Source organism: Onychomys torridus, chromosome 18 (assembly GCF_903995425.1).
Source record: "Onychomys torridus chromosome 18, mOncTor1.1, whole genome shotgun sequence".
Lineage (NCBI taxonomy): Eukaryota > Metazoa > Chordata > Mammalia > Rodentia > Cricetidae > Onychomys > Onychomys torridus.
The window spans coordinates 44997774-45014887 of NC_050460.1; the positions used below are offsets into that span (position 1 = coordinate 44997774).

General features: G+C 43.0%; 1 protein-coding gene across 1 annotated transcript in view; it reads right to left on the reverse strand.

The window, feature by feature from the left end:
• Nucleotides 1-17114, reverse strand: part of Tet1 (tet methylcytosine dioxygenase 1) — an 86606-nt gene that overhangs the window by 54545 nt on the left and 14947 nt on the right. The window contains 2 exon segments of the mRNA XM_036167163.1: nt 7611-7630; nt 8665-8690. Coding sequence (XP_036023056.1) covers nt 7611-7630; nt 8665-8690 — 46 coding nt within the window.

A 17114-nucleotide genomic window follows, 5' to 3' on the forward strand; every position in this document is an offset into this window, starting at 1 on the left:
ATAGAAAAGTTTGCCTTTGTGTTTCTAATTCTCTCTTTTCAGTTGCTTTCCTATAGAAAACTGATAAAAATAAATCACAGGGTGTAGTGCTGCTAAGGTCATTGACTAACATGGGCCTGACATAAGCTTCAGCCTTGGCGGGTGTGGCTGCAACCTGTTACATTTCCAAAGTGTAGATCTCATAACTTTTGAACAGTCAGTCACTCAGTAAATACACAGCATTTTACTTGATCTCTGTTGATCATATTAACTGACCTTAGCCCTAGCCTCCTAGGCATAAAACAGAGTTAAAGCTGGAAACATCTGTTGCATTAAACACTGAACAAGCAAACACATATATAGAATTTCAACTTTCAGAATGTAAACATAACCTTTGTCTATGTAGATATCAAACATAGTCCATGACAGTTGTGACTGCATATCCAATGTAGATCAGTGAGACCGCTGCCATTAGCTACATGGATTTTATGACTAAAGTGAGAGTGAGCCACTCTTCTGGAGTAACAGGCCATGATGAAATAGAGAAGAATCCTGTGGAAAAATAATTTTCTCTGGCAATGGTTCTACTATAAACATGACGGATGAATCATTCTTATTGATGAACTCAGAAATGTTTTAAAAATTTTGTTTATATCCAGTAAATAACTGCCCATTTGGAGCCAAATGTTTCTTATTGAGTAGGTAAGTAACAAAAAAGGGGCACAATGAATTTCTTGTTTTTCCTGATGATGATTTTCTGCATTATAGAATTAGTATAGAAACATTTCATACAGTGGAAAATTTATCCAAGAAAGGTTAAAAGAGGCTGGAAAGATGGCTCAGTGCCTAAGAGCACAGACTGCTCTTCCAGATGACCCAAATTTGGTTCCTAGCACCCACATCAATTGGCTCACAAATGCTTGGAAATCTAATTCCAGGAAATCTGATGACTCTTCTGGCTTCTATGGACAACTGTATTCAAATGCACATTCTCATACACATGCACGGATATATGCATATAATTAAGAGATGAAAAAAAATCTTTGTTTTTTATTTTATTATTTTGCCTTTTTTTTTCAGAGCTGAGGACCGAACCCAGGGCCTTGAACGTGCTGGGTAAGTGCTCTACCACAGAGCTAAATCCCCAACCCCGTTTTTATTTTAAAAAAGGATACTAGCCCCATGTTTTAGTTTATTTCAAATTTAGAATAGTCTTTCTTTGCAGACTCTGTCGACTTAAATACATAAAAATATTTTATTTTATTATTATCCTATGGAAAGACTGTTTTCTAATGACCAGCAGAGAGGGAGTATATTTGGAAGGGAGGAGAGGTAGGAAGGAGTTGAGAGTAGTAGAGGAAGGGAAAAACAAAAACAGAATATATTATGTGAGGAAAACCTATTTGAATAAAAGAGAAATTAGAAAAACATTTATTAGAATGACATAAAATACTAGGAATACTACAAAACTGGGAACACTGGAATCTGAACACAATAACATGGGTCACAGTGTTACTTCTCTGTCTAAAAATAAACAGAACTGTTATTTGAGAAACAACTGTTCCAGTTTTTAAAAAGCAAGTGATTCTAAAAGTATTTAGAACCCTTCCCATAAGTAAAATAGCATGCCCTTATTGGTGGCAGCATGAAAACGACCAACTTCTAGTGTATAGAGTGGATGGATGATCATACTGCTATTCACAGTTACTTCAACATGTCTGTGTAAAAGCTACTAGAGTGAAATAAGTTATAAAATGCAGAAAGAGGCTGAAACTAATAAAATGCTTCAATCAAGTACACTGTTCAATATTTACAGTCATCATTAAAATCAAGGAATGAAAATGTAGTCACACAGCTTTGAAAGGGAGGAATTATTATTAGAAATCCCATTAATCTATTCAGTATAGCTACCTATACAGTATGTTTGTAGACACATATATGCATATATGTTCTGATTTAAATTGTCAGTTTTCATACACACATATTTAGATAATTTACTAGGATACATTGCTCAAGAAAGACTCCCATAAATATAATACACTTCCTGAGTAATGACTAAACATCCACTGACATCCACTGAAGCAAAAGGGACAAGTAGAAAAGAAAACAGTAGTTTTCCCTCAAAATGTGAAAAAGTTGGGAAGTTATGTGGAAAAGTAGTTCCAATTCAATTACATTATAGAATAAAAAAGTGTATTAGGATTCTTGGAAAGTCATTCTGGCAATAATCATTGTTAAAATTTTGGTAAATGGGTGATGAAGAACGGCAGATATGTTTGGAAACATCAAAACATCACTAAAAATAATACACTATGTAGATGGATGAAATGTGACCACTCTTCTGAAATTTAAACAACTAGATGGAGTGAATGGAAAACCTCCTCATAACTCCAACAGCCATTTTGAGAGACTCACAGAAATTTTCTTACCATGTACTTCAGAACACCCCTCCCCTGACAGTGTAGTCTCCTTTTTTTAGGCAACAGCATTTAGCATTATTGACATGAGTAGCTTTTCATAAAGATAAAGTTGACTACTGTGATGTCACAGTTCTGAGGCTCATGACATAATTCATGACATGTGCCTTCTCTCATCTGTTTTTATAATATTTATTTATTATGTATAAAGTGTTATGATTTTTATATACATAAAGTGTATAAAGATTTTTTTAAAAAATATAGTATTTTAATAGTCTTTGAAAAGGTTTTTTGATAACATCAGAGACAATGACAACTGTTCACGCTATCACATTACTGCTGTGATCCTTCCTTGTGTCACACAATTGGATGTTTTGGTCAGTTTTTTTATAAGTGACTGCATCTGGTGGGAACTATTCAAAAGGCACAGAGGTGATAAAAGATGTATGCAGCTATCAAGCATGTACAGGAACCATAGTCCCCTAAATCAGCTCTCTCACTCACCATATGCAAAGTTGAAAAGGACAGAGTAACATTAAGCCTGTCCTACTGAGCAATCACTGCATTTTTGGGCAGTTTTGAATTTAGAAGGAGGAATCACTTTATGAATGTAAAGTTTTCTAAGAACCATCACAGGCCAAGTTCTTACTGATTATAAACACCTTAGTGTGCACAGTAGGGAGGCATTTGTGTCCTCTGGGGCCATGGGTCCTTGACACAACACCAGTCACTGACTCAGGTTCACCCAGGAGACAAGCTGTGACATTTCCAATCAGGTATCAGGAGAATCCTTGTTTGTCACTTCTGGGCTTGCTGTGTGGGAACAATAGTGTTGAGACTGCCTAGGGCTGCTCTTGTCCATGTTTAGCTCCCAAAGGATGATGACTGTCAACCATAAGGGAAGAACGGACTATGGTAAAAGAAGGCAAGTGCCGCATCTGTAACCCCAGATCCATGCTATTTGTCTCTTCCCAGCATGATCACACAGAAATGGAACTTGTCCTTTGGGTCATTGACTTCATGTTGATATTCTATAACACAGGAGGGAATAATCTGTCTTTTTGTTGTTGTTTTCATTTTCTTTCTTTTTTTGCTTTTTATTTAGTAAAAATATGGAGAGAATATGTCATCAAGTTACTATACAAAGGTGGGAACACAAGGCTATAGAACTGACTTGGTTGTTAAACTAGAATTTTCTGTAGAGTAATATCCTTATGACCAAACCAAAATGCTGACATTCTAGTCCAGGAAAGGAGTAAGCATGAGCAGACATTTTAAGCATTTTTCCACATTGGACAATAGTTTCTCTGGTGAGAAAATAAGGTTGATCTTTAAATACTTCAAGTGAGAACAGCAAATGACACCCCCATTAAATTCCTGGGGATTGGATTGACATGCTTCACAGAGCAGGAGCTGAGGCATATGGGGACCCATTCAGCTGTGAAATCATGCTGTGTTATTTAGACCAATAGTGTACAAGTTAGGGCCCCTGTGTCAGCAAAAAATGCCCATGCTTTCCTACCTCTGTAGCCACTGTGACAATCTCCAAGCCTTTGGGAAATCATGTTTGTGTAGAGCCATTGTTTTCCAGATCTCATGCTGTCTATGATTTGAGGTGTTCCTATTTTTGCACACACACACAAACACACACACACACACACAAAGAAAAAAAACAGAAAAACCCATACACTTGTGTCTTTTTGACTACTGTTTCAGCAATGACAGGAAGAAAGTCACACTGACACAGAGGTCCCCTAAACAGCTCAGCCATCTATACCACTAATTTCAGCTTGATATCAGCTAAAGTCACTGATATCCTCTACATAAAGAAGGCTTCAAATTCAATGACTTGGATTTTGTGACTCTCATCTGAGATCAGAACCTGATCTGCAGTTGACCACTGTAGAATTAACAGCAACAATATAAGAATATAATTAGAGAGCATGGGAGTTTCCTTCTGATAACAGAAGATGAACACTTCTATATTCTTTCATTTTCTTCACCCTAATAAGAAGGGGTTATCAAAAAAGATCAAGTGTTTTGAATGGCTATAAGAGTGTTGAATGAACACTGAAAGAATTGTCTCATGTAAATGAATGTTCAAAGATTTGTTCTCCCCCCCACTCACACACAAACATACACTATCTCACACTGTGTGTGTGTGTGTGTGTGTGTGTGTGTGTGTGTGTGTGTGTGCGCGCTTGCATGTAGCATGGGTATTCTGTGTATACACAGCTGTGTATTCTGGTACCTTCAGATGTCATTCCTCTGGAGCCATCTACACCCTCTCCCCATAGTTTCCTCTTTTAGATAGAGTCTCTTGTTGGCCAGTTCTCACTGATCCTGCTGGACTGGCTGGTCGGTGAACACCAGGGATATGTTAGTCAACACCCACCTCCCCAGCTCTGGGTGACAAGTGTGTGACAGCATGACAAGTCTCCTGTTTTGTTTCCCTGGAGCTTTTGTTTCTTTAGACTCTAGGTATCAAACATGTGTTTTAAATGCAGCAAGGATCTCACACATTTTCAAGAACAACAATACATGTGATCTGCCTCTAATCCTGTCAGCATGAGTCAGAACATCTCCAGGGTCTGAAGTGACAGCTGGCACCCCCAGACAAGAAACCTGAGAAGTATCAGCTCCCAAAGGATTTTACGGAAAAATATTCAAGAAAAATGGACTTTCCAGAAAACTCACATCTGTCACATGCATGATTGACAAAGTGACACTGAAACCACCCAGAGAATCATCACTATTACAAGAGAAGAATGCATGCAGGCCGCACCACTCCAGAAGTATTCTGCACCTTCCTGAAGTCCACTGGTCCTTGCTAGTGAGACTGTCCCTGTGGGCTTTTGCCTCATCTGAAGACACATTGGATAAGAACTCATACACTGGTCCAAAACTAGGCCAAACAGCTCCCAACAGCACACACAAAATTTATGTTCTTTTTCTAATGCTTAAGAATGTATTCATTTTATTATTTTATGTTTGTCTTGTGTCTATGAAGGTAAGAAGGTGATAGAACTAAAGTTACTGTTTGGGTCCGAGGGAAGTCCCCAAGAAAGACCAACATTCACGTATGCAATTTAGCAAGAGCTTTGATTTCCAACATGATGGGGTGGCAAATAGTTTATGTATACAGTGATCACCTGCACACCAGGAGAGGGCACAAGATCTCATGATAGATGGTTGTGAGCCACCATGTGGTTGCTGAAATTGAACTCAGGACCTCTGGAAGAACAACCAGTGCTCTTAACATCTGAGCCATGTCTCTAGCCGTAAAATAAATCTTAACATTAAGCTGATAGTCATGTGTGGTGGTTCATGCCTTTAACCCTAGCACTCAGGAGGCAGAGGCAATCAGATATCTGTAAGTTTAAGGTCAGCCTGGTCTACACAATGAGCCAGAGGTACATAGTGAAAGACTCATCTCAAAAACAAAAGCAAAACAAAACAAAACAAAACAAAACAAAAAGAGCAGAGTTGTAAGTATGAATGTATTGGTGATTGTCTACACTTTGATAATAATTTTTTTTTTCAAGACAGGGTTTCTCTGTAGCTTTGGAGCCTGTCCTGGACTAGCTCTGTAGACCAAGCTGGCCTCGAAATCACAGAGATTCACTTGCCTCTGACTCCCACGTGCTGGGATTACAGGCATGTGCCACCACTGCCCGGTAATAATTTGTTTTTTAACGAAACATATTTATTGTTTGTGTGTGAGGAACTGAATTTCTCACTCCACTTTGTGTGTTCTAGTCTTGGTGACAAGGATAAGCTTCATTAGCCCCTGAGCCATCTAACTTGCTTTCACGTGTTTAACTTAATTGCATTGTGAACAGGTATACAGTTTCTATAACTTCTACTCTGGAAAATGCACTGAGATTTTCTTTTGCTGTGTTTATAGTTGGTTACCATGTATATTCTTAAAGTGACCAAGAGGAATGTATCTCTTATTTGTTCAGTGTAGGGTTCCATAGTTTTGTTTTGAGAGAGGGTCTCACTGTGTAGCTATAGCTGTTCTGAAACTCATAGCTATAGCTACTATGTAGATCAGGCTGTTCTGGAACTCACAGAAATCTGAGTGATTCTGCCTCCCAAGTGCTGGAATTAAAGGCTGGAGTTCTACGTTTCTATGACTTAAACTTATGCCAATTATCTTTGTAGCAGTGGCGCACAGAGATTTTCCCTACTGAAGGATGCATTCTGCAATCTGTGCTGGCCAACACAGGCACATGTGTGATGTTGAGTGCTTTGGATTTTTGCTAGTGAACTGAGAAAGTGAGTTTGTTGTTGTTGTTGTTGTTGTTATTGTTGTTTTGTTATTAGCTTAAACTAAAAATTAAAATAGTCACACATGGCTACTAACAGTCTGGCTGGATAGTTAAAATCTAATTTTTTTTTTTCCGAGACAGGGTTTCTCTGTGTAGCTTTGTGCCTTTCCTGGGACTCACTTGGTAGCCAAGGCTGGCCTCGAACTCACAGAGATCCATCTGGCTCTGCCTCCCGAGTGCTGGGATTAAAGGCGTGCACCACCACCGCCCTGCCAAATCTAATTCTTTTTGCTCTAGATTCTAGCAACTTGATCTCTGAGTTTTCTGAGAAAGACATCTCCAAGTCCATCCATATCTTGGAGCTACTTAATTTTATGCTTCTACTAGTTTCTGCTTTCTATACTACAAAGCTGCATTAAGTGAAAAAGGGTAATGTTCATCAGAGTTTGGGAGGTGATAGGAACAATATGGCTTGCTGGGGTACAGTGGAATCTGTTGGGAGGACAGCAGTTCACAAACTAGAGAGCTGAGGCCAGAATGTCAGCACTGCTACTCACTATCACTGCTGTGTCCCCTTCTGTGTGGCAGAAAAGAGAGGATGTCTGGCCCAACCATGGGATAGTGGCATATGGATGCAGGAAAAGAGGCTGGCATTTGAGTGGACCTCCTGAATCAGACTGCTGGGCCATCACATACAGAAGGCTAGACTCTTTGCAAGGACCAGCACCTCATCCAAAGTGCCACAGTCTGTCAGGGTGTAGTAAAGTAGTATTTCCAGGGCTTGGCTTCAGAATAAGGCCCTGGCATGCCACCATTACCCTGTCCTCATCCTTCCCTGCAGAATGGACATATGGGCAATACAGGAGCAAAGCTGAAGCTTAGTTGAACTACTGTGACTCCACTTGGATGCATTGACGCACAGGTCACACAGGACCACAACAATGGCCTTTTGTTCTTCTGCTAGCTACAGCCATAGCAAAGGCAAGAACAGCTTTCTTTCTTGTCCCAAGGTTTCAACTGCAGAGTTCTGTATTTAATTGATAATGGATGGATTCTGGAGCAGGTGTGTGTGTGTGTGTGTGTGTGTGTGTGTGTGTGTGTGTGTGTGTGTTATTAACAATACACTTATGCCACATACTGTTGTAGGTGCTGGAAGCATCAGTGAGAACAAACAGGAACTTCTTCTTCAGAGAAGGTAATGTTCTAGGTGTGAGGTATGATATTCTTGAGCGGACCAAACTTGGTTAGCAGCTACGATGCCTCAGAGGTTAAGAGCACTTGCTAATCTTGCAGAGAGCTGAGGTTCCATTCTCAACACCACAACATGGTTGCTCACAGTTGCCTGTAACTCCAGCTGCAGGATGCCTGATGCCTGATGCCCTTTTCTATCCTCCTCAGGCGCTACATATATTTGAACATATGTGTTTTGGGGAATATCAAGAGTAGGCACACAAAGGAAGGAAAGTAGGGACTCAGGAATGTGTCTGCATACCTCATTCACAGTGACATTTCACTGCAGCTAAGAGGTGGGTCCACCAAAGAGTGAGAGGATAAACTGGGGCTGTACAGGCAATGGTGGTAACTAAGTTTTAAGAAGTAAAGCAAAGCTGACACGTGATAATATATGGGCATCATACCGAGAAAAATAAGCCAATCTATGACAGTGTGGTGACCCACAAGTCTGAAGTCTCCAGAACCAAGACATAGAGACATAGAGACAGAGCAACATGGTAGGCACCAGGAGTTCTGGGGGAGGGTTAGTGCTGGATTTCCACAAGCTTTTGTTGGGGAAGACGGGAATGTTTGGGAAATTTATATTATTTTAGATGGGAGCTCATGTAGCCCTGCATGGCCTTGGAATTCCTGATCCTCCTGTCTCTATCTTCTGAGTGCAAGGTGTGCAATCCACACCTGTCTGGGAAGTTCTGGACCAAGCTGGTAGGGACAGCTTTGGGGCAATGTAAATGAGCTTCACATCACTTTGCTACACTCACAATGACTTCCATGGGAAGAATCTTCCCTGAATGCTAACAAAGACTAATAATCTATGGGATGGTGTTAGGGTCGGCGTACAAAACAGAGAGCTTCACTCCGATATCGGGTCACAAATGAAGCTTTATTTTCTAGGCACGAGGCTCGTGGGACACCAGCGCGAGGAGTAGCTGGTGACCCCGAGTTTAAGGCTCACAGGCCTTTTATGAGGCAGTTCTACCAGGGCAGGGGAGTGGGGTCAGACACCTCGACGCCAGATGTCTTCATGGTCTTTTCTCAAAGTCTGGGTAGGTAAACAAATTCCAAGCTTATCCAGCAAGGGGTTATTTGGCAAGCATTCTTCTTAAGCAATTCATCTTGCAAACACAACCCCAGGGGTTATTTGGCAAGCATCCTGTTAGCACAGCATGGTGGGCTAACTTTTCTGATATGGGTCGTGGGGGCAGAGTGCAGTATTTCCCACTGAATCTGCAATTAGCAGAGCTAGTGGGGGGGGGGCTTGTTTCCCTTACAATGGCCTTTCAATGGGAATTTGCCATCAGTCTCTCCAATGTTCCATAATGTGGTTAAATAACTTCAGCAGTAGAAAGATTAATGTTTCAAATTAATTAATGCTTAGAATGTTTACAGAATAGGAGACAAGTTTGCAAGATATGTAAAGGTCCAGAATACAAAACTAGAATGAGAATGATAGAGCCAGACGTGGTGGCACATGCCTTTAAACCTAGCACTCAGAAGGCAGTGACAGACTGATCTCTGTGCATTTGAGGTCTACCTGCTTCACACAGTGAGTTCCAGACTAATCGAGGCTACACAGTGTCACTGATCTCTAAGAAAACAACTCACCCACCTTCAAAACAAGACCAGGAAGAAGTCAACCCATAGACAGACAAGTGCAGTCAGAAAGCAGTCCGATAGGTGTAAAAGCTCAGTGGTGTCTGTGAGACCCCCAGCCCCACAACCTTAGCACTGCTGCCTGAGAGTTCACCGATGGGCCATGTAGAACTGAAACCCCTGCAGGACTCACTAACCATCCCTGGAAATGACCAGAATCCCAATAGAATCTGCCAAGGGTGCTATGTAGCTGAGGACTGCCCTGAACTCCTGAGTGCTGGGTTGGGCCTTGAGCACAGGAGCTACTTACTTCATAGCTCCAGGAGCCTGGAGGGGCTGCTGTCATCATTCCACCTGACTTTGTAGAAAATGAAGTTTCTTGGTTTCTCTGTGTAACAACCCAGCTGGCCTGGAACTTGCTTTGTAGACCAGGCAAGCTGGCCTCGAACTCATAGAGATCCCCCTGCCTCTGCCTCCTGAGTGCTGGACTAAAGGTGCATGCCACAATGCTTGGCGGTAATTTAGTCTTCTACAAGGAGATTTATTGGGGCTAGAGATGGCTCAACAGTGAAAAGCACATGCTGCTCTTACCTAAGACCTGAGTTCTGTTCCCAGTACAAACATCTGACAGCACAGCTGCTGTAATTCTGGCTCCAAAGGATCCACCACTGTGGATGGATTCCTGCTGAGCACCTGGCCTGGTGCCAGAGAGTAGCACCAGCCCTAATCCTTCTTTTGTTTAACCCCACCTTTGTTTCTCTTATCCCCCTATGTGAATCTGAGAGTCAAGGATAAGAGAGTCTCAAAGGATCAAGGCCTAGGAAACACTTGGTTCAGGAAACCCGGAAAACCATGGTACCTGAGAAATCAAGTAAAATGCACTTGGCATTTTATGGCTGGGAGCTCCTTTCAGGTTGCTTTGAAGGTATGGAAATTAACTGCCTAATTGTAATTAGAGAGAAATAACAATGCCCGAGGGAAAGGGAAGATGCTTCAGTCCTTCAAGGCTGAATCCCCTGCAGCCGCCAAGGGCTAAATTCATTCTTAAAGTGACTCTGAGTCTTCTTTCCATGGAGCCCCTTGTACCCACACACCTGTGCATCAAAACACCACCTCTGTACTGTGGCAGCACCTACAGTTTTGCCTGACCATTGAGACACCATTAGGATCGTGAGATCGTTCAGCAAGTAAGCCTTATGACCTGAGTTCAGTCCACAGGACCTACATGTAAGGAGAGACTGATCACTGTAAGTTGTCCTTTGACCTCCACAGGTCAAATAAATAAATAAAAATTTTTAAAAAGTTTTATTTATTTATTTATTTATCTATTTATCTATCTATCTATCTATCTATTTATTTATTTATTTTCCAGTCTTCCACATGAAAAATTTTTGCCCCTTCTCATCTGTCCACAGATGTCAGATAGGTGCTGGAACTTTCCTCCCAGCCAAGTAAAGAAGCAGCTTTCATAAACCAGGAAGTCTTAGAAGAGGCCACAGGCACCTCCAACTGCAGCCAGTGGTACTTCAGTCCAGATGCCCTCAGGGACCACGGCCCCCTCCCAGGATAGGACTAATCACAATTCAGGCCTGACCCCTGAATGTCTCCAGGCAGCCTGTCCTGCCACATTGTAAGCACTTCCCATCTGCCTTTCCAGTCCATTTATATTTCCTCTGATCCTTGTTCATGTAGACTGAAGGAAGTTCGGCTGAGGCAGTATAATGAACCTCTGAGCATTGAGATTGAAGGAGCCAGTGACCACCAGTCCTCCCTACAATCACTTCCCCTGCGGCCTCAGACATAACAGCCTAAGAGCCTCCTGATTTTTACAAAAGGCAGATGTTTGAGGATCTCAGAAAACAAAAAGGGTTAGGGGGGCCTGTCCATCACCTCCCAGATCCCCCAAGGAATGCTTGCTGGCTTGCTTAGTGTAGCCAATGTAGTGGCTATCCCAAGTGTCTACCTTTATTGTCTTTACAAAATCACTCTCAAGATACAAAGCTCAACTGAAAGCCCACATCAGTATGTGCCTGTGGCTTCAAGCTCTCTGGAGAATCTTGCCTCTGGTTGGCAGGACAGCTGTGTGCAGCCCTGAAGTGTCAGGGAGGGGTGCAGAGGTCACAGGGACACAAAACAAAGGCATTGTCATAGTCCACACATGTGGCAGGAGAGGCCCTTGTGTGGAGAGACCAGGAGGATGTGGACAGTGACTAAACATCCCTGGGATTCACAGAGTGAAGTGTCATCAGAGAAATTCTGAAGACACTACATTGTACAGGGCCAGCAAGCCTGCTCAGTGGGTTTTGGTGTTGGCTGCCTTACCTGATGACCTGAGTTTCATCCCGTTTTCTTTTTTTCTTTCTTTCTTTTGAGATAGACTCTTGTGGTATACAGCTATGGCTGACCTGGTATTTGCTATATGTCCCAGGCTGACCTTGAACTCCTGGTAGTGCTCCTGCCTCAGTTTCCCCTGGATGCTTCGATTGTCGGTGTGGACATGTTGTATGGTTGTTCATTTGAAGACAGGGTCTCACTCTAGCTCCTGCCTCAGCCTCCAGAGTGGTAGAGTTAGTCGAAAGTGTTGTAATCATTTCTAGCTTCAGTGGGTTTTCTTTTTCTCCCCATCTGTGAATTAGTTAAAAAAAAAAAAAAAATCTGTGCATGGCAGGGCAGTTTTGGGGGGATGATGTAAAGTGGGGAATCTGGGAACAGGGGAGTATGTGAGTATGTATAGCTCATTAGGGGAGCATTTGTTTAGCATGCCTGAGTCCCTGGGTTCAAGGCACAGGAGTAATAAATAGATAACTAAATGGGAAGACAAGGAAAGCCCGCCTTCGTGGCAGCCTTGGAGCCTCCGAGGGGAGGTTGATGAAACACAGGCCTTCCGGCCCTCACTCAGTTCCGAGTTTCTGCTTGTGGGAATCTGTTCTGAATCCAACTGCAAGTGGAAAACCCATTTTTGGCCTCCGAGCCAGGCAAGCACGCCATCCTGCCAATCCTGCAAATGTACTGCAGAAACTTTGGCCCCAGGAGGCAGGGGCTTGGGCTTGCTTCCCAAGATCTGTGCAGCTGTCAAGGTGGCTGAGATGTGACTGAGATCTGCCCCTGCTTTTTTGGCAGTGACCTTGGGATCAGCTCAGCTTGCCACAGCCACTCTGGTTCTCTGCCACTAGAGTCTGTTATAAGAAGCGCAAGGGAGCTAACCGAAGGGTTAGCTTGGTTCTGCCCGTTCCTGGTGTCTGGCAGGTGTCGCTTGGTGCCCGCTCCCAATGGTTACCACCCACTGAGCATGGGTGCAGTCCAGGTGTGTGTGTGTGTGTGTGTGTGTGTGTGTGTGTGTGTGTGTGTGTGTGTGTGTGTCTCGCAGAGGGTTGAGGGAGTTGGTGGCGTGTTCACCGCTGGTTCAGGTTCAGCGTCTGGGGAAGTGGGTGGTTGACTATTAGGATGGTGTGCAGGCAGGCTCCACCTGGGAACCTAGTTGGCGGCTGAGAAAGGGAGGCTTGGTTGCAATTGATCTTGGGAGGAGAGAAGCCAGAAACGCCCCCTTTCCCCCAAAGGTTCCGGCTGGATTCTGCCGCGGATTTCTTTGGACACTGAAGGTCACCGGCTCACATACAAGTCTTCCATCTCTGTAGTCACCGAGAGAGTGTGACAAGTGTATTTTGAAAATACACCGCCACCCCCTCTCCTGTCCACATCCTGTCCTGTTTCTCTTCTAAGTGGCTGACTGAATTTTTTTTTTTTTCCTGTAGTCAGACTTTGTCGTTGGACATTTATTGACAGAAATCAAAACGTTGTTTCTGGGCCAGCTCCGGCTGCACCGAGGTGTGGTTCCCAGGAATGAGACAAGCAGCCCAACAGCTGAGCCTGCGCTGTCCTTACTTAACCTCCCTGCCTTCGATATCGCCAATATTTAGTCTTGCCTTATAAAGTCAAAATGCACAATACCTTCCAGGGTTGCTGTGAGCCCCGATGCCCCCTTAGGCTATCTCCTGCCGGGTGGTAGAGAGCAGCGCGCCCCTCCCTGCGCCATCCTGTCCTGGTACCACCCAGAGGTTCCTGCTCAGGGAGACTCCGCCATCTATCTGATGGTGGCGACCTGGGGGATTTGCGAACATTGTCTCTTGCAGAAGCCTCCTGTGATTTCGGTGGCGGTGACCAGATCCTCTGCAGAGAACTCCATGTCGCAGCTTGTGGCTGCCTGTGTCCTGTGGTGAGAGCCCAGCCTCACAGGAGATCCTTTGTCTGGGATAGTGCTAGGCTGCGAAGATCACTTTGGAGTCTCTAAGCTCTGCCTTGCCATTGGCTGCACTCTTGGTGGGGCTGTTTTTGCAAAAGGCATGCCCAGCACGTCTACAGTGCTGGCAGGCCAGGGCTGCCTTTAAACACCATGATAATGATACCAAAAGCAGTTTGCAGAACTGCTGTCTGTGGAGGCTTCCTCTGCAGAAGCAGGCAAGATGGCTACCTCGTGGGCTTCGCCGTGAAGAATGCAGAGGCTAATTAAGAAAGACTTTTAGGGGGAAAGGGGGCATTTCCCTCCATCTTTATTTATGCAAGGTTGTTGGTTGTTTTTCTTTCCAGTGACTTTTAAAGTATACATTTTACATGAGCTCTTCAGGGACTGACTGGCTAATAATATGTTGATGGTATTAAATGATAAATAAGTAGTTTTTACAGAGAAGTAGCAAAAATAGTTTTTTGAGGGGAGGGTGGGAGCTGATATATATATTTTAATGGAGGCTCATATTTCAATTTTACTTTTTTTTTTTTTTTTTTTTTAAATTTTAGGTTACAAAAGAAAACAAGAGGCCCCAGAGGGAAAAGAAGTCCAAAGTTTCCAAGGTAATCAGCTGTTGATTAAATGCTATTATCTTTTTCCATTTCATATGGGGTTTTTCTGTCACCTGCGGGTGAAATTTGCAGTGCAGTGGATTCTCCCAGGTTGTCAGTGGATACATGAATTTTTCACACAGCCAAAGTCTCCCTCTTCCTCCCTACCTCCTGCTAGGTCCACATTAGCATCCTTTATTTTCAGCGTCTTACACAAGTCTTGCACGGAAGGAGAACTTTATATGCAAAGTGTTGATTAATTCCAGCTCCCCGAGTGCCACCTGCATCTGTGGCTTTGTCCCCAGTGGACGTCAGCTCCATGGTACAGAAGTTGATGGCTATGACTCATTGTGATTTTTTTGTTTTTAAACACACAGAAAACACTATTGTAAAATCTGATATTTTTTCCCCCAAAGTGGGGGAAGGTGAATGTCCTTAGAGGTTTGAATTCAACTTTACATGCATGGAGACCTTACAGCTACACTGTAATTAATTGCTTGATATGAAGTGTTCACTACGTTTTCCTTAGTTGTTGTTTTTGTTGTTGTTGTTGTTGGCTGCCATAGATTTTAAGGAATCAGCATTGTATAGATTGCATGCTGATACAGATTGCATGCTCAGAGTTCAGTGGTAACCTGGTTTGGTTGTTAGCTCGGCTTCTGTTTGCAGCTTAGTTACGGTATTTGGAAGAGTTAATTTAAAAGCCCGTGGTCTCACTAGAAGTTCAAGGCTAGGGCTAGCCTTAGCCTAGCCAATTGCTTATAGGTTTAAGATTTTAAAATACTGTACAGCAAATCCTATTAATGTAAGCAGGCCTTTTAATTGTAGAGGAAATATTAAGCAGTAAAACCACCGGTCTACAGAATTGTTCTGTATGTTTACTGTGTGATCATAGCTTTGTGTTTGGGAATAAAGTTTTGGCCCTCCAGCATGCTGAACTGTGGCAGATTCCCATCTCACTTGCTGCCTGTTGTGTCTATTGGAAATGCTGGCACTGAGAGCCAGGCATTGCCTTGCTTGCTGGTTTTACTGACCACCTTGAGGTTTCTGTTTCCTGTATGCACACAGAGAGGGCATGAACATTATTCATCAAATAAGTGCTTACTAGAAATTGACCGCAGAGTCAGCAAAGTGTGGTAGGCTCTGTGAAATGAGTGTAATTCATTTCATGAGGCCTGGACAAATCAAGTGGGGGATGGTGTGCAGGTATAGTAAACCATCTTTCTTCATATGCTCTATCCACCCACAACCCATTATACCTCCCAACTGTAGACTAGACTATCTGTGACTTTGAATCCGTCTATTGCCTGTTTTGTGTGTGTCCGTTTCAGGCATTAGATTATTCAAGTGAGATGTTACTGGGCTGTGGTGATGCACACCTGTAATCCTAGCACTTTGGAGGTAGAGGCAGAAGGATTAGGCATTCAGGGGCAGCCTCACATACATGGTGAGTTGGAGTCTAGCCTGGGTTACTTGATTTCCCCCCACCCGCCACCCCATACAGAGACAGGGTTTCTCTGTATAACAGCCCTAGCTGTCCTGGAGCTTTGTATAGACTAAACTGGTCTTGAACTCAGAGATATACCTGCCTCTGCCTCCCTGGTGCTGGGGTCCTGTCTTAAAACCACAAAGAAGCAATTTTAGTGTGGCTGTTGTAAATGGCTCTTTAAATGGTAGGGGTGTGTGTGTGTGTGTGTGTGTGTGTGTGTATATGTGTGTGTGCTATGTATGCAGAACTAATTGTGGTTCCTAAGTTCCATCCTTGTTAGGACACAAAATAGACTGGGGTAGGGATCATTTAATTAATTCTATGTTAGTCTGGATGTCTGTTACTGGTTACCTGTCAGAAGTAAATGCATATGTTTCTTTGAGGACTCATGAAGTAGACTGTGACCCTTTTATTCTTGGGGGGGGGGGGCTTTTTATTTTATTTTACTTTTGAGACAGAGTTTCTCTGTATAGCTTTGGAGCCTTTCCTGGAACTCACTCTGTATCCCAGGCTGGTCTTGAACTCACAGAGATCCTCCTGCCTCTGCCTCCCTGGTGCTGGGATTAAAGGCGTGCACCACCACCACCCGATGGGACCCTTTTATTTTTTAAAGTGTTTGTGGATGGCCTAATTTCTTCTGCTCTGGGAAGAAGGATTGAATCCTTGCTTACCAGCCACCCATAGTTAGTGTCTATTGAAGAATTGTAAGGAATTGACATAACAAACATTGTTTGTTTGTTTAATCTAGAGTGAAAATATGTCTGGGGGGTTGGGTGGCTTGGAACAGTGTTTATCTCTGTAGACCAGGCTGGCCTCAGATCTACCTGCTTCTACCTCCCAAATGCTGAGACTAAAGGTGTGCACCATCACCACCTGGCTGAAAATGTTACTTTGAATTTTTTGTATATTTCTATGTATGTGCAAATGAGTGCAAGTAACCATGGAGTCCAGAAGAGGGCGTCAGATCTCTAAGCACTGAGTGACAGCTGGTTCTGAGTCACTTGACATGGGTGAAACGGAGTTAAGTGCACTTAATTGCTGAACCATCTCTTCAGGCTTTTACTATTCTATTTATTCTTAAAATTTTTTCTTTGCTTTAAAACAGGATCTCACCATGTAGCACAGGGTGGCATGGAAGTTGCTATGTTGTCCTTGCCTCAGACTTCTGAGTGCTAGAATTTCCAACATGAGCCAATATTTCTGGCTAACCTGAATGCATTTAATGTTGGGGTTTAAAAAGTTGTTTTTTGTCTTTTTTTTTTTTTTTTTTTTTTTTTCGCTTTCAGAAGAACTAAG